Here is a 20,701-nt window from a genome sequence, read left to right as displayed (position 1 = left end):
ACCCCAATTTGTCCTTATTGCAAATTCACTTTGCTGTTTATCTTACTACTTGAACAGAAATCTGTCAAACTGTTTTTTCCTACATGAAATGTGACAGAAATTTTGAATACAATTTACATCACTTGTGACAGAGCACAGGCTGATTTTTTTAGCTGTTTTTATTTCTGAATTGACAATTCTTAAGGACGTTCTACATAAGACACTATTGTACTCCTTGACTTTGGAACTAGGAAGAACTTAAGTACTATCAACACCTCTGCAGGTTAACATTTTCATTTCAATACATATAAAGGTACCTGCTTTGCAATAGTAAATTGCAATTAAAAGGTTTCCTGTGGGTCAGGACTTAAATACTGCAGGTCTCAGTCAAGATCGTCTGTCAGTTGTGCTGTACAGCACAAAATAACGGTGGTTAAATCTTTCATTTTGGACCAAGTATTTTTCTTGTTCTACAGAACACACACACATAAGAGTACTAATTCTGCACCACAACTTCTTCACCCTACTAGGTGCATAATTATTCCTGTGGATACAGAATGCAATCAATACTCACTTCGAAATAGTTTCATACCTCAAAAGCCACTGACCTATGCTCCAGGGGAGGTTTAGGCTGGATGTTAGGAAGAAATTCTTCATAGAATGAGAGACTGGCCATTGGAATGGGCTGCCCAGGGAGGTGGTGGAGTCACCATCACTGGAGGTGTTTAGGAAGAGACTGGATGGGGTGCTTGGTGCCATGGTTTAGTTGATTAGATAGTGTTGGGTGATAGGTTGGACTTGATGAGCTCAAAAGTCTCTTCCAACCTGGTCTGGTCTATTCTATTCTATTCTATTCTATTCTATTCTATTCTATTCTATTCTATTCTATTCTATTCTATTCTATGCATTTAATCTGTATGCTCTCCTTCCAACCTTATATGCTGTCCTCAATATTTTGTCTAAGTTGCAATCCACTGCAGTCAGGCTTAAGGAGTAGTTCTAACACTACTAATTGACTTAGCAGCTAGCAAAAATGGTGGCTCACCACTGTTGTGAAACATCTGTAGAACTGGGGTATGATCTTAGTTCATCTATAGTGATAGATACAACTTCACAGAAATTATACATTTGAATTTGTCACACATTTTCTCAGTATAACTGATGGAAATACTTTAATCCAAGACTTGTACCATTTTTGAAGCACAAAGGCAAAAAATGGTTGAAGTTTTACAAGAATTTTCAAAGAAACCACTTTGCTCTCATTGACTTGCAGCATCCATGGTAGTGCCAGAATGTGAACAGCAATGTATGACTCACCTGAGGGAGTTAGCGGAGTTTTGAAATTGTTAAGTTCAAAATTAGGTAGGTGAAGAGAGTTTGCTTTTTTGAATAACCATGTCATCTTGCAATTATCTGGTCAGGAGGAATTAATACCATGGCTATACTTGTAAGAAGGACATGGGGGTACTGACTGACAGCTGGCTGAACATGAGCCAGCAGTGTGCCCAGGCAACCAGGAAGGCCAATGGCATCCTGGCCTGCATCAGGAATAGTGTGGCCAGCAGCAGCAGGGAAGTCATTGTGACCCTGTACTCAGCACTGGTTAGGCCACACCTTGAGTCCTGTGTCCAGTTCTGGGCCCCTCAGTTTAAGAAGGACATTGAGACACTAGAATGTGTCCAGAGAAAGGCAACAAGGCTGGGGAGAGGCCTCAAGCACAAGCCCTATGAGGAGAGGCTGAGGGAGCTGGAATTGATTAGCCTGGAGAAGAGGAGGCTCAGGGGAGACCCTCTTGCTCTCTACAACTACCTGAAGGGAGGTTGTAGCCAGGAGGGGGTTGGTCTCTTCTCCCAGGCAACCAGCACCAGAACAAGGGGACACAGTCTCTAACTGCACCAGGGGAAATTTAGGCTTAAGGTGAGGAGAAAGTTCTTCACAGAGAGAGTTGTTAGCCATTGGAATGGGCTGCCCATGGAGGTCGTGGAGTCACTGTCCCTGGAGGTGTTCAACAAGGGATTGGATGTGGCACTTGGTGCCATGGTTTAGTAGTCATGAGGTGTTGGGTGACAGGTTGGACTTGATGATCTTTGAGGTCTTTTCCAACCTTACTGATTCTACGGTTCTATGACATTCACTGCCATGTCTGCAGGGCTAAGAACACCAAAACAATGCTGCACCTCCCATACTCCTAGTTTCACAAGGTTGTCTTATAGGATGTGTGAGAATGAATCCAAAGAATATGCAGTAGAAAAAGAACAGTTATGAAAAAAAAGCATGCTAGTGTCCAAGAGAAGTCACCTAAATGAGGTAAACCATAATAATAGGCAACATTACTGCAAATTTGAGACCTCTCTTAAAATTAGATTTTACATAGGCTTTACTAACATATAAAAAAGGATTTGTTTGCTATCCAGAATCTTTGGATTTGGATTTGAGAGTGGTATGAAATCTTTAAACAAGTCTCCTGAGAAAGGGTAAGTGGATGGCAGAGCTATCCTAATGTCAAAGCAGGGCCTTGTGCAGAGTGCCTGACATTTTAAAAAGAGCTAGATGAGTATTAACACTTCTAGAATTCTCTCCACACCAAGCCCACCTGAGCCAATACCCTTCTCCCAGAAGCTGAGGATTTAATTAAAAGCCAAAGTGTACCCAGTAATTTAATTAAAATAGCAAGCAATACTGAGTGATTCAATAATGTATGTGTATCATTTTGTTTAGCCCAATGAAAATGCAGGAAAGATAAGAACTAATAAAGAACTGGAATGAATAATTAAAGGGTATCTACAAACACACTGTACGTGTTGCATTAACTGTTCCTCTGGATGCTACATGTATTTTGACTTCAGATCCTCATATGCTGAATGTGATTCCAGGTTTGACTTCCAGCATATTTCCTGAATTATATTATTTATATCTTGGGTTTAAACAGCTTTCTAGAAGTTATACCATATTGATCCACGATCTCACAGCAGTGAGGTTAGCTGGCCAAATCACTGCAGAGAAGGAGCTCTATTTCTTTAAAGCCTAAATGAAATTTATTTTATGTCTTTACCCCCTGTTTACACCTTTTGTCCTGCAGTCTGTTAGATTACAGATTCTGCCCTGTGCAATTCCTGTAGCCTCTTGCAATCCATGTCACCAGTAATTCTTCTTCTAACCAAAGGGAAATAGAGATCTATTCTTTATTTATACTATAAAGGAAAACAAACGCTTAGAGCCATGTATGAGGATAGAATAGAATAAACCAGGTTGGAAGAGACTTTTGAGATCATTGAGTCCAACCTATCATCCAACACCATCTAATCAACTAAACCATGGCACCAAGCACCCCATCCAGTCTCTTCTTAAACACCCCCACTGATGGTGACTCCACCACCTCCCTGGACAGCCCATTCCAATGGGCAATCACTCTTTCTGTAAAGAACTTCTTCCTAACATCCAACCTAAACCTCCCCTGGCACAGCTTCAGCCTGTGTCCTCTTGTTCTGGTGCTGGTTGCCTGGGAGAAGAGACCAACCCCCACCTGGCTACAAACTCCCTTCAGGGAGTTGTAGACAGCAATAAGGTCTCCCCTGAACCTCCTCTTCTGCAGGCTAAGCAACCCCAGCTCCCTCAGCCTCTCCTCATAGGGCTTGTGCTCCAAACCCCTCACCAGCTTCCTCTGGACACGTTCCAGCAACTCCTTTCCTAAACTGTACCCTTCCCCTGTCCCCGTTTTTATTGACTGTGAAGACGTACACAGCATTTCCTGACCCAGCTTGTTCAGAGTATGGCAGGGCACCCTGTACACCACTTATGCATATATTTGAGCAACTTCAGCAAGTCAGAAGCATGTCAGGACTGTGAATGCCTCTATAGGCAAATACTTTCATTTCAATACAGATAAATATACAGTTAAATAAATGTATTACTTTTTAAAACCTACTGAAGAGAATACTGTACCTCAGTGATTAAGAATACCTGTAAATGGGAGTTTTTCAGCTCTTGAAGCTTTCCTCTAAGGCCAGAAATACTTATTATCAAAACCCCCAGACACAGACTAAAACCATTCTTTTAACTTCTGTGAAAACTGATGCACACTGATCTTTATTGCATTTACTTAGAAGGCCCACAGCAATCTAGCAGACAACTAGGGGGAATTAGGTAGTCTCAAGCCCCAGGCCCTACTGTGGTATTTAAGACCATAGCTGGCATTTTCCTTTATACAATATTTTAATTATTTAGTTTGTAGAGAGAAAAATACCTCTAGCTCCTGGAAATAATCCTGACTTCTCAAAGCAAATTTTGACAATTCCTTCTGATGCAGCAATTGCTGTGATTTCTGCCCCCCAGCCCACTTCTTCCTATGAAGAATTTAGACTTTCACCAACAAAGTTCACTGGGCATCATTCCTACCTACCTAAGCCTTACTTCATGGTTGAGCTAGCTGGTTCCCTCAGGATCTGCCAGATTGTTATGGCACGTTTTTGGGCTGTGTTGACTTCAAATATCAAACATGTGAGTAAAATCAGTAACTGTGTGCATAGCTATTTGTTAACATATGGACAAGTATGTTTGATTGACTTTGGGGGAACCCTTTCTTGGCATTATCTTTCCTTTTGAGAACAGGCTGCTGCAGCCTTGTGCCAACCAGCAGAAGCCTCCTAAATGCACAGTCCTGGCAAAGCTGTAATGTGATGCCTGTGGGAGTCTGGATAAATAAAGACACTGTCTTTATTTAAGTAAAGAAAGAATTTTGATTAGAAAAGGTAAGGAACTTTAACCTTCAAAGATGTTTCTTCTAACAGCCAGCAGGTAGGTGGCTATTATCTTCATTTTTCTGATAAGAAAAAAAAAAGACTCAAAAACTGAACAAATTACTTCCCTAAAGGTACTGAAAGGGATGGAATTAGAAATAAGGTAGTTTCAGTCAGATTTTTATGTTCAAGTTCAATAGGTTGTATGTCTCTTGTGTATATAAAAGAATTAATAATTGCATAATCTTTTTATTTATGCATATGCTTCTTTCTTCTGTTAGAACAGAATAAACCAGGTTGGAAGAGACCTTCAAGATCATCGCATCCAACCTATCATCCAACACCACCTAATCAACTAAACCACGCAACCAAGCACCCTATCAAGTCTGCTCCTAAACACCTCCAGTGATGGTGACTCCACCACCTCCCTGGGCAGCACATTCCAATGGGCAGTAACTCTCTCAGTGTAGAATTTCCTCCTAACATCCAGTCTGAACCTCCCCTGGTTCAGTTAGAGACTGTGTCCTCTTGTTCTGGTGCTGGTTGCCTTGGAGAAGAGACCAGTCCCCGCCTCTCTACAGCCACAGTACAGGTATGTATGGAAGAAGAGACTTAATGTGGCACAGCAGCAAAATGTTCGGTTTTTTCCCTCATACTGTAGTTTTCATGCAAAGAACCACCTGAAGTTTATATATTAAAGGACTTAACACATCAGTAGTGCTAAAATAAAATCTATATTGTTTTGTTTTTTTAAAGTAATAAAACAATTTAGTGTCTTTAAGGAGAATTTGAGGACCTAAGAGACTGACCCATTTTGATTACATGTGTTGTTTGGGACTATAGGAAGGTAACTAACAGGCTCAGTAAACATTACTAAATCAAGAGAGGTGCCTGTTACAGGACTTCATGTAGCATAGTGGTAGAAATCAAAACCAGCATGTGCTGTAAGAAACCCACAACAGTTGCAAAAGCTGGGGCAATCTATGAAAGCCTATTCAAATTGTATCTCATGTTTCCTAATTATAAGCAGATGATAAAGTCACTTTTAAACCTCTAGTCAACTTTTCTAAAGCCTAAGCACTAAAGTATTTTTTGGGTCCTATCCTTGTGGTGGTGTTAGGTCATAGGCTGGATTTGATGACCTCAGGGGTCCATGATTCTGTGAACCCATGACACACAGATTAGTCAACAGCTATCAACTGTTTAATTTCTGGTATTTTCATAATACATATTGTTCAGAGAGATTTAGAAGTTCCTATTCTCTATTGAATTACAATCTTGGGATAACACCTATGTAAAATAAACCAAAACAAAACACCAAATACCCCAAAAAGTAATTTTTCTTTCTAAATAACCATCTTAGAAGAATAGTCAGCAGAAGATAGCTGCATACTGTACATCTTAAAGCCTGGCAGGAAGATCAGCCAGAATTATAGTATGTACCCAGTTACTAATTTCCCTTTCATTCTTCTTATTGAACTACTTAATTCATAATTTCCAGAAGCAGTGTGTGTATTTGATTTTAACCAATGGAAGTGCCGCTGTCATACCAATACATAACCATGTCCTGAAGCAACTTTGGTTTGCAACAGATAAATCTTACCCATCTAGAAAGCAAATTTACCAGTGCCATTACAAAGTCTGCTCCACAGGAAAAGGTTCCATGGAAACAGAACCATCATTTAATATTTTACCAAGTTTTAAGCGAAACATGACCTTCAATACATGTTCAACTACTTTGTATAAAGTAGTTTTCCTTTTCTCCTCCCCCCCCCCCCCCCCCTTCTTATCTATTCAAGTTTGTTTCTTTCTTCCTGTCCTTTTGAAGATAGTTTCTGAATTAACTGAGTAAATCAAATCTTTCCAAATTTATTCTGGCACAATCCAAACAAATGCCTCATCTCCTGTGTTTATGAACAAGCAGCTCTGTTATACAAGTTAAGAATCTGCAGCTGTTTCTCTTCCACCTGTTACATTACTGAAAGAGTGAGACTTGCTGCCACAGTTATCTGTAAAAAAGGTACAGTCTCTTCTGTGCGCACACACTTTGTTACTGATGGCCAACAGAACTGCTCAATGCTAGATATGAGTCATCTTTTCTATGCTTAGTGGAAGACCAGAAAAAGAAAGCAACGCACACTTCAAAATAATCTAAAGAAAAGAATTCTGCCAGGTTCTTACAGTTTTATATAAAACTAAAATAAAAATAGGGATGTGGGAAAATAATGCTAGGAACATACCAAAACTTACTTTTTTATACTTAATAAACATGCTTATGTATTTGTGCATGTGTGTGTGTGTGTATATATATATACACACAAGTTTCTGAAATGGCTTAGAAAGTACCTTTGCCAATTATTTTTAAACATTTTGTTCCTGTCCTTGCCAAGACTACAGATTTTTACAACCTGTTTATAATGCTTTCTCCTGACAGCTGGATCTCCTTTAATCTGCATTTACTCATTAATGTTGTGAAGACCTTTCCCCTGCTAATATTTTTTACAGATCGATCGATCTATCTATCTATCTATCTATCTATCTATCTATCTATCTATCTATCTATCTATCTATCTATCTATCTAAAACTGGCAAGCACCAAATTATCTTTAGAACATAGGAGACTGAAGTCAGGAGATGGTTTAGGATGTAAAATATTTTGTAAGAGACATCATGACAATTTATTTTTAACATTGTCCTACTGCAAGATTAATGTCTTGCCCTTGGGTTTATTCCCTCATCACCTCCAGGCCAGCTTTCCTTCTAGCGACTTTTTTCAAATGACTTCTCAATTGTTCCCTTGAGTAACTTCCCTTATGATCACTATTCACAGAAAATGGTATGTGGTGCACTGATGTAAGTATAAAAATTACACTGAAGACTTCACATGCATTTTTTGGGCACATATTTTTTTTATCAGCTGCCTTTAAGTTTTTTCTCTTACTTTAATCATCAACCAGAGTACCTCTGGTTCTGTCAATAATTCCTTTGAAATAGAATTAACCAGGTTGGAAGAGACCTTTGAGATCATTGAGTCCAACCTAACATCCAGCACTATCTAATCAACTAAACCATGGCACCAAGTGCCCTGTCCAGTCTCTTTCTAAACACCTCCAGTGATGGTGACTCCACCACCTCCCTGGACAGCACATTCCGATGGCTAACAACTCTCAGCAGTAAGGTCTCCCCTGAGCCTCCTCCTCTCCAGGCTAAGCAACCCCAGCTCCCTCAGCCTCAAACAAGCCTCAAAGCACAAATTTAGTTACACACTACTTCAACATGTTGATTTTGTGTGTTCAAACTAATCTTACCCATTTTGATCACATCTTAAGGAAGCATGTCACCAACTTCTAATTAAAATTTACCATGGCATTTATCCAGTTTGCATTAATGTCACATTCAGCATCCTCTCAAACGCCCAGCACATTGTATACTGCAAAGACTAAAAATCTGTGTCCTCTGTGTCACCTTGAGTCCTGTGCCCAGTTCTGGGCCCCTCAATTTATGAAGGACATTGAGACTCTTGAACGTGTCCAGAGAAGGGCAACGTGGCTGGGGAGCGGCCTCGAGCACAAGCGCTGTGAGGAGAGGCTGAGGGAGCTGGAATTGTTTAGCCTGGAGAAGAGGAGACTCAGGGGAGACCTTGCTCTCTACAACTACCTGAAGAGAGGTTGTAGCCAGGTGGGGTTGGTCTCTTCTCCCAGGCAACCAGCACCAGAACAAGTGACACAGTCTCAAGCTGTACCGGGGGAAGTTCAGGCTTGAGGTGAGGAGAAGGTTCTTCACAGAGAGAGTTGTTAGGCATTGGAATGGGCTGCCCAGGGAGGTGGTGGAGTCACTGTCCCTGGAGGTGTTCAAAAAGGAATTGGACATGGCACTTGAAACCATGGTTTAGTAGTCATGAGGTGACAGGTTGGACTTGATGATCTTTGAGGTCTTTTCCAACCTTATTGATTCTATGTTTCTGTGCTTTAGTAGTTAAGATCTCAATCATAATTGAGCAGTGGACAGTGATCTATATGGATAAGGTTATATTCACATAAAATTCCAGACTAACTAGGCAGGAAGGTAATGCCTGTATAAAGGAGCAGCCTGTGGTGTGCTCCAACAACGTGCTATGCTTGCATTCTACATGTTCAGCACAGTGAGGCAGCACTCTGGGTAACCAGCAACATTAGACTTGGATCCTGACTGCTATAAAAGCTGCTCATGAATGTGCACCCCTTCAAATCAAGAAAGAGAGAAAACATCAATACTTGCCAACACCTCACAAACAAAAAACTGCAAAGCGACACGTTTTGCCTTCACCCATGCCCGAGGTTAGCAGTTACTGCAGAGTCTCCATCAAGAGAGCACTGAATGCATTAACTGTTCAGAGCTATCCACATTCTGGGAAATTGTTGCTTGTTGCAACACAACCTAGGCCAGTAACACTCCAAGACAATCTTTTCTGTCCACGCGGCCAAGAAATACTGCTGTCAACGGATCGATCAGATCGCACCACAACTGAGCAGTTCAATACTGTCTGATCGAACTGGAAGGTTTCAGCATCTTCCCATCCAGTTAAGATCACTCAGGCCAAAGAACCCAAAAAAGTTGAGACTCCTATCTAAGAACCACACAAATCAGCAATATCTCTCTAAGGTACTGTGATGGGTTAACGCCCATTCTGTAAAGAAACAAAACAGGGTGGAAGGCTTGCGGGTGCTTTGCCCTCCCTGCAGGGCATTTTTCCCCCTGGGAAACTGAGTCTGTTCCACTCCCCGCTCCCTGCCCAGCTAGGATATAAAAAGCAGGACATTGCAGTCATTAGCTCTCCTTTTGGCTCCTACCTCTGCTGGATGAGAGCTACTGCGGCTGCCTTCCTGCTCCTCTGCCACGTGGTCAGGCCTGATCCTTCTCCCTGCTGCCTCTGTGCCTCTTCAGAGAGAGACTGGTTTCATATTCTTCTTCTTTGTCCCCCTCCCATCCATCCTTGTTTCTTGCCCTTGTGAACCTTACCTGTTATTGTTATATATATATATATATATATATATATATATATATAGTTTAAAGAAAACTCTTTACCTCTCTACTTCCAAGCCAAATCCAAATTATTGTTTGGTGGATTTGTTCCTTTCCTTTTTTTTTTCCCTCTCCATTGGGAGGGGGGAGAGGGGGAGCAGGGGAGAGATTCTCAGCCTTGACCCCATCTAAGCTCTTAACTCCCAGTTAAGGCTTAAACCACCACAGGTACTACTAGTATGGAAGCTAAAGACAGGCTTACTTTCCAGAGCCTGTTATTTTGGCCAACCCATTGATTGCCAGGAGTTCTGGATAGGTGAAACCTGAGCTACAGCCATGTCCATTAGGATGTGACCAACACATAGCAAACCATTTAACAAAAGCTGGTAAAGAGCTGGCACACTGTACTAATTATTCTTTAATTGCCAAGTAGGACTGCAGATGTGAAATTGCTTTACTGATCATCTAGAACATCCTCACACATCTTCTGCAATTCCAACAGTGTTAAAGACCACTGCAGAATTCTCTGTGTTGGATTTATACAGCAAGTGATATCGGAACTACTTTTTGCTGTAGAATACTAAGCCTCTGCCATAAAATTAAACTATGCTTTTCTGTGCAAATGATTTCTATGGCTTTTAAGTTTACAGCTCAGTATCTTTTAAAAATGTATACGACTTTATTTTAATAGTGCTGTAAATCTAGTCAAGTAATTAAGACAAGGCCTATAAATTTACAGTGTGATTTGCAAATAATCAACCTGCCTTTCTCTAAAATACATTTCCAGAACTCTCTGTTATACAGTTATATTTACTCATAAATTTGCTGTCCCTAGTTTTACAGTAGTGATGCTTATCACATCACTGAACTGACAACTTAATTTTCAGATCAAGGATCATACATGACTGATTTAGGGCTGCTTACACAATCAGAGAAATGCTGTAACAGACTGTAACCTAAAGAATATGATTCCCATAACTCCTGACGATATAACTGCTACTAAGTCTATTACTAAATAATTACATTATTTCAGTATGATAATTATCCATCAAGAGACACAAAACTATTGGAAGACTCACCAAAACCAGGGGAAAATTGCTGTCTGAAAAGCATGCCTAGTTGTAACTGTCATCTAGAAACGTTTGATAGGAAGCTGGTTTTCTCCTGGTAGTGTTGATTTAAAGGTTATCCAGTCAGATAGGCACAAAATGAGAATTCATTAAAAAATTTCACTTTCTCACTGAAGCTTGCAAAGTGCATCAGCAATTAGCAATTCCTATCACTTTCCCCAGTTCACCACGTGAAAAGGCTCAGAACTCGTCTTACAAATTGCTCTTTTGAAGATCAAAGAGAAGCTGAATTTGTCTGTGTGCGCTCTGGATGAGTTTGTAATTTACTGGAACTTTCAGAGGCAGCTTGGCAGCACACTCATTTGACAGCCCCAGGGTACAGGATTCAGGGGAGCTCTGTGACTCTTCCCTTCTAAGTTCCTTCCTTGCCTTTAATTGGCACCTCATTAGAAATTAATGAAAATGACATCCTCTGTTCTTCCTGCTCCAGGCACAGAATGCTACAAAAAAGCCCATCACAATTCATAACACATTCAATTTATATAGCAATGGCTCTTAAGCATTATTTATGAGATGTGAATTTCTTGTCAGCAGTTAATAACTTGTATAGAGGGGAAGCAGAATAAAAGAAAGATCTTGAGAGTATGAGTGTATGAAAATAAACAAGCCTTTCTGCAGTTGAAAAATGTTGTGTTTGAATTTTAAGAACTCTTGCTAGAACTCCCTTCAAAGTAGGGAATCATTTATCTTTGTGCCAAAGCCTTGCTGCTCTGTCCAATCTGTCTAAAATTCTATGTAGTGTCAAGGGAACAAGCTCAGCAGCATCACCTCCCTGGACAGGTCTTACTGGAAGATAGCAGACCAAATACAACAGTTTCCCAAAGATCTTAGAATTGGTATTAAACCCTTAGGTCTAAGGAAGCAGATCATTCTCTCTGTCCCTCTTTAAAAGGTTGTGCTCCATTGGACAAGTCCTAGATACTCTGAATTAATATCTGCAGATATCCATATTAAAACATTGTCCAGTATGTATAGATTTGTCTTTCCACCATGTCCCATGTCATCTCATTGGAAGAGTCACCAAAAGACACATCAACAAAAAAGGAGATGATCTCCCAGGCTTTTAACATTAGGACAGCAATAAAATTGCTCTTCTGTGGAGTCTTAAGAGTCAGTTTGGATTTTAATACCAGTGTTTGGAACTATGTAATGTTTATGTGGTTAATCCTTTCTCCGTACGTCCAAGCAAATCACATACATTTGTCCTTTTAAAGATGGCACATGCCTTTCTACTGATTCTATCACAATTTCCTGTGATGTTTAAAGTCGAGGGGTTTTTCCTTGCTTTTTTGCATTGCTTTAGTTAAAGATCAATATGCCAATGAATTTGATAGCAGCGGTCCAAAGTCCAGATCAACCCGTTTTACCTTGGCCATTACTTTTAAGAACATATGTGTTTATTTTACACCAGTGAGTGGTATTTCCAACACTTCCAGTTATGCATGTGTCATCACCTGTGCTTTTCAATGTGAGAAAAAGGCTTACCTGATCCAATATGGATTTACAAATGAAAATTTGAACACATTTATTCTGTCCTATTTCACATCACGCCCTTCCCAGAGTTTTTGATCTGGCTGGTTGTTCATGACCAAAGCTACCAAATTTTACAGATAGCAGAGTAAAGTTAGTGAGAATGGTGTCTATAAGGAGCCTCTTTAAAAATGACAAAAGCTACAAGCTGTTGAATACTGAAAAAGCAGTTTTGCTGATGTGAAGCTGAGATGACATGTTCTGGTCAGTGGTATGGTTTTGTTTGCTGCTTCTTATTATTAAAAGCAAGTAGTGCAGGGCATGTCTATTTTCATGTAACATGAGAGCATTTCATTACAGATAACACATAAATACTGAATACAGCATTAATGAAACATTACAGCTGCACAGATCATAGAATCATAGAATCAATAAGGTTGGAAAAGTCCTCTAAGATCATCAAGTCCAACCTGTCACCCAAGACCTCATGACTACTAAACCATGGCACCAAGTGCCAAGTCCAATCCCCTCTTGAACACCTCCAGGGATGGTGACTCCACCACCTCCCTGGGCAGCCCATTCCAATAGCTAACATCTCTCTCTGTGAAGAACTTTCTCTTCACCTCGAGCCTAAACTTCCCCTGGCACAGCTTGAGACTGTGTCCTCTTGTTCTGGTGCTGGATGCCCCTAAGATCTTCAGTCTTTTCAACTGTGTTGTAAACCTGGAAATAAGACCCCTGCTTCCCACTTCTCTCATTGACTGTGTGGGATATGAATGTTTATTATGCATCCCATATAGGATGTAATATGTAAAGCAGGAATGCAAATATTCATTTCCTCATTTATTGCTGAGGATCTCAGAATTTTTTGTTTCATATTCATGTTTTATTAACATATGTTATGAACGTTAACAGATGTCTTTCCATAAAGCTTTATATATCTAGGAGAAACTACTCAAAGAATGATTTCTGCAATAGTCTCAAGCTGCGCCAGGGGAGGTTTAGGCTGGATATTAGGAAGAAGTTCTTCACAGAAAGAGTGATTTGCCATTGGAATGGGCTGCCCAGGGAGGTGGTGGAGTCACCATCACTGGAGGTGTTCAAGAAGAGAGTGGATGGGGTGCTTGGTGCCATGGTTTAGTTGGTTAGATGGTGTTGGATGATAGGTTGGACTCAATGATCTCAAAGGTCTTTTCCAACCTGGTCTATTCTATTCTATTCTATTCTATTCTATTCTATTCTATTCTATTCTATTCTATTCTATTCTATTCTATTCTATTCTATTCTATTCTATTCTATTCTATTCTATTCTATTCTATTCTATTCTATTCCAACAATGTTCAATTATGGAACTACTTTCAAGGAAACTTGAGATGATCCAACTAGAAGCATTTGTCATCCATTTATTAAAAAAAAGAGAAGGGCAGGTCAGACACAATGTAGCAACTAAACAAACTTCTCCCAAATGTATGAATACAAGCATGGTCAGAGAGCTTTCAATACATGACTATGAAAAAATAATTAGCAGGTAAAACTACTATGTGCATTTTCTCTGGGTATGACAAGCACATTTAAACGAGTTCTGTATACAATTGTTCCATGAAGGACAGAGCATCTCCTCTGGAATCTAGGCACATTAATTATTGTTTCAGAAAGATTATTTGCATGCCATGTAACCCCCCAAATTAGCTGCCTGCATGAGATTATCAGCCTCAATTCAATCAGCTGAACAGTATCACCAGCGTTTGAAAAGCCACACTGGATATTTTTAAGTCTTCTCCCCCACCCTGTTAACTGGGAGAATGAACACATCTTCAATTAAAGGGCTATTTTTGTTTTAAATTTTTAATAATAACATCATTATAAAATGCAGAATGTAGATGCTGACCTATGTTCCTTTAAGCTCTGTAAAAACTCTGTCATCTTTGCATATTTACTGATGTGCTTTGTGCTTCTTCTCCTGTCAAGTGGGTATGATGCTCTCCCGCCTTACAGGGACTTCTGAAGCTAGATTCATTAACATCTGAGATCTCTTGAGACAAAGCATCAAGGCCAAAGTTTTAGAGGGGAAATTATACAGGAACTAATTATAACTTTTTACTACCAGTGGAAGCTATAGCTTCTGTTTAAAGTATCTTTGAAAGATTAAAAAAATGCAGGTGTTCTGTGTATTTCCACCCTTGATACGGATGTGAGCATGGCTGCATTAGAAAAGCCAGATGCTACTGACAAACAGTACTCACCACAGCGACATGATCCCAGTTCCTGCTGTACTAGCTCCAGTTTTGTTTGGCACTGGAAGCATCGGCGTCTACTCTTCTGTTTGGATCGACTGGTTTCTTCAGGCCTGTCGTTACTGTCATCCAGTAGCCGTGGCCGTTTCACAGGAGAAGCCTCACTCTCCGACTGTGAATCTGTTGTATTCACAACAAATATTTTAGGAAAAATATTAGAACTTCCTTGCTGAGGCATCCCTTTGGGCAGATTGAAGGTATATTGCTTTCAGCTGGGGTCACCACCAAGCAGCATGATTCTGTCCATTCTATTGCATACACGTTTCTTCTTAACAATCAGAATGAGCATCAAGCAAAGGACAAATTTTCTTTGTTCCCTAAAAGAACCTCTCCTGCTGGCAATATTGAATATAAAATGAACTGAACTGATTAGCTTTCTTCCAGTCATGGCTGGGTCATACAGAGTACACACCATCCTAAACAACGGCAGGCTTCATCTGTCATCTCATTCAGTTTCTCCTCTGTGCCTTCTTCGTTCTCCCTGCACAAACTAACTGAAGTAGCCTGCTGCTGAAAAACAACTCAACACAGGTTTGACCTATTTCCTTCCTAGGCAGAAAGGAGATTTTTAAGGCAGAGAATATAAATTACATCTTTTATGACCACACTGTGCTTTCCTCTATTTCCACATGGGTAACAATTTAAATCTAAATCAGGAAACAACAACAATACAAGCTCAAACAAAATAAGACCAACTTGTCTGTGCATGCTATAAATTCAAAGCACTCAGCTATTTTCAAAGAATTAGTCAGAATACTATTTGCATTAATAACTTAATACATTTCAGCTTATAAGAAAAGTTAAAGTTCAGGACAGTGTTAACTTCAGGTAGTGTAGTGTCTTTTGTCTGTGTTGTCTTTCTTTCACAATGGAGAGTACGTTGACCAACGCTCATGAAACCCACATTACTGAGTGGAATGTGGGATACCCAAACCTCATTTTTGTGGCATGTCAGAGGTAGTGAATATCAGTGGATCTGCTGCTCTGCAATCTGAGCCAGGTCAAGCTAGAAAAGACCTTTTACCCTTCCCAAACTTGTGCATAGCAGAATCAGTTCTGGATTTCTTCTTAATAGAAGCTGTAAATAAATTTAACCCATACTAAAAATTAAATCATTTGCAGTTACATTAGTTCAGTTAAATTCATTCTGAAAGAACATAAAGGCAACAAATAACAAGATAACTATATATTTTTGGCAGAAAGATAGCCATATTTTCATCTTTAAGTTTCCACTGTGTGGTATCCTGTGCCTATGGAGAACATGCCTACTTCGTGTTAGCTGTCCTGGATTATCCAGGAAAAGATAATTGCTGAAGCTACAACATTGTCCATATCCTCATTATTTAAATGAGCTTATCTGATCCACTGCTTATGAACATCCTTAAGCAAATCTCTAATGAAGTCAGACTAGGAATACTTGGTAATATCTCCCTCTGGGGTATGCTCTACATGGTTTCTCACATGCAGTATAAACTTTATCCACTTTTCTTACCTGTGTTTCAGGCCTTCCCTCACAGTGTTTTTCCAGTTACTGGGCTCCAATCTTACAGCCATTTGTGGTGGTTTAGGTTGGGTGCCTTCTGCTGCTACCACACAAGATACACCTTCAGTGCCCTGGGCATCCAGCCCAGTGGGTGGACACAGGAAGTAGCATATTTCATTCCCATAATGTCCTGCTCCCTATGAAACCACCTGCAAAGTCTTACACTTCCTCCTTCTTCCCTCGCTGCCCTTGTGGGAGATGCTCCCTGTCTGGTAATGGAGGGGGAGTTATCTCAAGGCATTTTTAGGCCTGGCCAGCCTTAATGCCAAGAGGAAAAGGAGGAAGGGCAATCTCAGATCTAGCCAGCTGAGATTAGCCTAACAGTGGAGATGGGGGAAGAAAGAGCCCTGGGGATTTTGGGTGTACCCTCAGGTGGGGAGAGGGGAGTGTTGGGATGCTTCTGGGTATGTTTTGGGATCTCCTTTGTCACTGTGCTTGTGGTTTTCTGTAAAACATTCACTGCTTTTCCCATTTAAACTTTCCATCACTTCTGCAATCTGTTTGCATGAGTCTCAGGGGTTTTTTTGCCCTGGTGGGAGGATCTGTCTCAAACTGGAACACCATTACAAATATATAACTTGCCACCTTTGGGTTTGCTTTATTTCTGTTACACTGCTCTTAAGATATGCTGAAAATGCAGCTGGCTTTACAAGAAGTACAAAGTTTCTACACTGTACATCTCATACAAAAGTGCTTTCTGCCCAGTATACAAGTGGTAAGTTTTCATTAAGCTGCAGTAATTTTATCTGACATGTGCCTCAACATAGCCTTCTTTATGATGTATGTCACAGATTACAAAATACATCTATTAGGGCTAAACTAAGATTTGTACATAACATGTTACAATTCTGCATGCCTGAGCATGCAGGAGCCTTGACGAGGAAAATAAAGTAGTGCAAAATGAATTAATACATTTATGGAACAATTACCTCTGTCTTTAATTAAATATCTATGGAAGGTGATTCAAGAGAAAGACCCTCTGAATAGACTGCCCAACTCTCAGAACAGAGGTCCCAACTCATACTCTAAGGTGACAGTCTTATCACACAGACACTTGTTTTCAGAGTGCTAAGAAATGTTGGCTAGTCTAGAACGTAGTAGGGTGCATCTGTCAACAGACAGCTTGTGTGCTCCAAGCTGGTCAACTTGGAATTCAGTAAAAGCCTGTTCCTGTCCACCTTGTTGCCAAATATGGGGAACTATATAATTTGATGTTTATTTATTACTCAGAGAAACAGATATTTGGAAATAGCTAGTTCCCAAACATCTTTGCTTCTGGAAAGATAAACTGTTCTGGTAGTTCTCGCAAGCATATCTGGCATTCTGAATTAAGCTGATGGAATCCATTCTGGTCTGTTTATAATAAAGGCCAAACAAGGGATTCATGTGTATGACTTAACCAATGTCTAATCAGTTAACAAAGCCATATGTTTTAATGAGAAAAATAGCTACCCCATGTTGGGCTAGTAGCCCTATAATTGAAGTACTTCCTTACACATTTCCTGTTAATTGGCAATTACTACCTGAACATTAACATAAGTTGGTTAAACAATTAGAAATGAAAATTTAGGTATCTAACTTTTTTTAATGCCCATCTTTTTGCTGTAAATTAAGCAGTGTTAACACCAAGGGACACTTAGCCTGACTCCCAGGGACAGTACCAGATATCTGATCAGTGACTGCACAGCACCTTGAACACACCAGCCCAAGCTAATACTCATTACAAAACAGACCAACAGTACACATGCTTGTATCTGCTCATGGGCAAGTACAAAGAGCAAGGAAAAAGCACAGAAATCAGAACTTTTAGATTCAGTCTTGTATGGATTTATCATGTTGTCAGGGCACAAAGCATCTAGATTCTTGTAACATTACACTTCAGAGATCTGAGAGCAAAAGGAAATTGGTTTGCATGGCTTTACTACCTGGACTGCAGAAAAGAACCGTCTAGGAACACAGTAGAGTGCTGCAACTAGACTCAAGGGCAAATTCTCAGTGTAAACCATAAAACAATAAAAAAAACAGCTACAGAGATGAGGATTCTTTCAGCCAGTGACTGACAGTGGCTTCTGTTAGAAGGATGGTTCATCCTTCTAAGGATGCTTTTAAGAAAAATTTTCAACACTCAGCCTGCATTTTAGCATTACACTTAGACCCACAAATACCCAGTCAGACAATAAAAAATAGGAATACTTGCATTTTACCTGCAGACATAAAAAACTCCCATAGAACAGAATAGAATAGAATAGAATAGAATAGAATAGAATAGAATAGAATAGAATAGAATAGAATAGACCAGACCAGGTTGGAAAAGACCTTTGAGATGAAATGCCCACAAAATTTCACAAAGAAACCGCTCAGCAGAGTAACTGCCCTGAACACTCTCCAACTGCAATTTTTATTCAGACTTAAGAAATAAGGATTTATCTATACCTGATGATGCAGACTCTTTTAATTGTGGTGATTCTATCAAACTGCCTTTTGAAATAAGAGAAAATTAATTTAGCTGGCAGAACTAAAACTGGAGAGGCTTCTCTAGCAACAAGAAGTAGAATAGTTTTCTTTAAAGTTCTTTTATGTCTTGGCCAGAAATTCACATTTGTTTCTTACTGTCACAGTTTGTCTTCATTACCTAGGTTTGCCCCTCAAAATAAAATGATGTCACAGCTGCCAGAGTTGAACCCCACTCCTACTCTCCAGTCATGAAGGAGTTTTGCAGGCTGCATGCACATGGTTGCACTAGCAATCATGTTCTTCCACAGCATTTTGGGAAGAAGTTGGGAAGCTTTAAACCCAGCAAACATATGGGCTGAGAAAATGTAACAGGGAAGGAGGTGGATGGAAGAGATGTAAGGAGGAGCCCTCCTCTACTGTTGCTTGCTTCAAGAATGAAATTAATCTGTTTAATCTCGGGTTCAGTGACAGCTTCTGAGGCACTCAGTTTTTTTCTTTTCATAAAGAACACATAACACTGACAGACTGACAGCTGTGATCTCAGCTGCCTGCGCAAACATCAGGAAGAGCAATAATTAATGAACCTTCAAACATCACTGCCATCTCTTCTGAAAGTATTTTAAAAGGAGCTCAAGCTGTTAAAATCTCTGGCCATGGAGAAATTTGTATGGTCACAGACAATAACTATATTACAGGGATTAACTAAAGTCTGAGCAGTATCTTGTCGCCAGTTTCTAGCTTTCAGGGGGTTTTATTTCCTTCATAATTCCATTTTTAGATAAGAGATTACTTAATTTCCTGGCATTTTGACCATGCATTAGAAATTTAATCTAGAAGAAACTGTCTCTTTACAAATCTTTCCTATCCCATTTACCAAAATCATAATTTCAGATCATCTCCTCTACTTCACATAAAATGAACACACAGTTGTTCCAAAACCCATTTGTTTGTTGTCTCCTAATGAAAAGAGAGAAATTCATGATTAACATCTTATGAGCCAAGTTTGACAACTGTGACCACCTCAGTTCCTCCCCGTTGCAGGATAACGCCATGGAAATAGTTATTTTTGAACTCTGGTAGTTTAATTGAGATTAACACCTCATCCTCTCATGCAGTCATGACTATCTCAAAGCTGCATCAGAAACCTAAGTGCGCACCTCTTTGGAAATAGCCATACTCATAAGAAATTAATTTCTTGTGTGAAATCACCTCAATTTTTCTTAAAACACTATAGACAGATGTATCAAAAACTCTTACATAAACCCTTTGGTAACATTTAACCAGGCAATCTCTTCAGTATGATGGCAGTGCCCTTAGCATCACCATTTCACTGATTTATGTTTTCCCCTCCATAGAGCTTAACAGCAATTGCACTAAAACTCATCGTCCCTATACAATGTGGAGCAGGGAGACTGCATAGGAATAGCCCCTGTAGAACTCAAGTCCCATCTGTCATTTACTTGCCTCAGTGTGAAATCACTCTGGAGACTGTAAGTAACTGCCAGAAGTTGCACTACAAAAGTTATTATTTCTTATCAACTATCAAAACCATTCAACAGTGGTTGTTCCCAGCTCTAATAAGTAAAATACTAATAAGTAAAACCAAGCAACCACCACCAACAAAAAAAATCCCACAACTTTTAGCCTAGCTGATTGAGATACCTAATTGAAAGAAATACTTTAAGACAATCCAAATTCAAGGTATTACTGATGTGTTAAAGACTCTACCAGCAAAATTCACCTCCTCTCTTTGCAACAGAGATGAAGAAAAAACTTCTGTTACAGTGACTTAGTGTTGCCTTTTTTTTTTTTGAATTTGATGAACACCAATAGACAGCAAAATAAATTAAATTGAGTATGTGTACTGCTCTGACTGTGAACAGTGTTTCTGAGCTCAACAATAGTATGGTTTAATTTCCCCAAAATGAGAGATGGCACACTGCAATGAAAGGAGAATCAAACTAATTTGTACCAAGTACTTTGCTAGCACAGTAAACACAGGCATTTGTAAAACACAGAGATGAACTCTGCAGAGCAGCAAAGACTTGTGTACGTGGCCCTGTGTGGCGGGTTTAAGACTGGATGTCAACACCA

At 39.7% G+C, this 20,701-nt stretch overlaps 1 protein-coding gene across 2 annotated transcripts in view; it reads right to left on the bottom strand.

Annotated features, from left to right (window-relative positions):
* Positions 1-20,701, bottom strand: part of ZFAND3 (zinc finger AN1-type containing 3) — a 163,999-nt gene that overhangs the window by 14,803 nt on the left and 128,495 nt on the right. For both annotated transcript variants that reach the window (XM_068157530.1, XM_068157538.1), the window contains one exon: positions 14,560-14,730. In XM_068157530.1, the coding sequence (XP_068013631.1) occupies positions 14,560-14,730 (171 nt within the window). The remainder of the gene's footprint in view (positions 1-14,559; positions 14,731-20,701) is intronic.

The sequence above is a fragment of the Melanerpes formicivorus genome, unplaced genomic scaffold (genome assembly GCF_026170545.1).
Source record: "Melanerpes formicivorus ecotype bairdi unplaced genomic scaffold, bMelFor1.0.p_v2 SCAF_2, whole genome shotgun sequence".
Classification (NCBI taxonomy): domain Eukaryota; kingdom Metazoa; phylum Chordata; class Aves; order Piciformes; family Picidae; genus Melanerpes; species Melanerpes formicivorus.
Note: the sequence above shows the minus strand (reverse complement) of the source record. Positions and strands in the feature narration are given on the sequence as shown.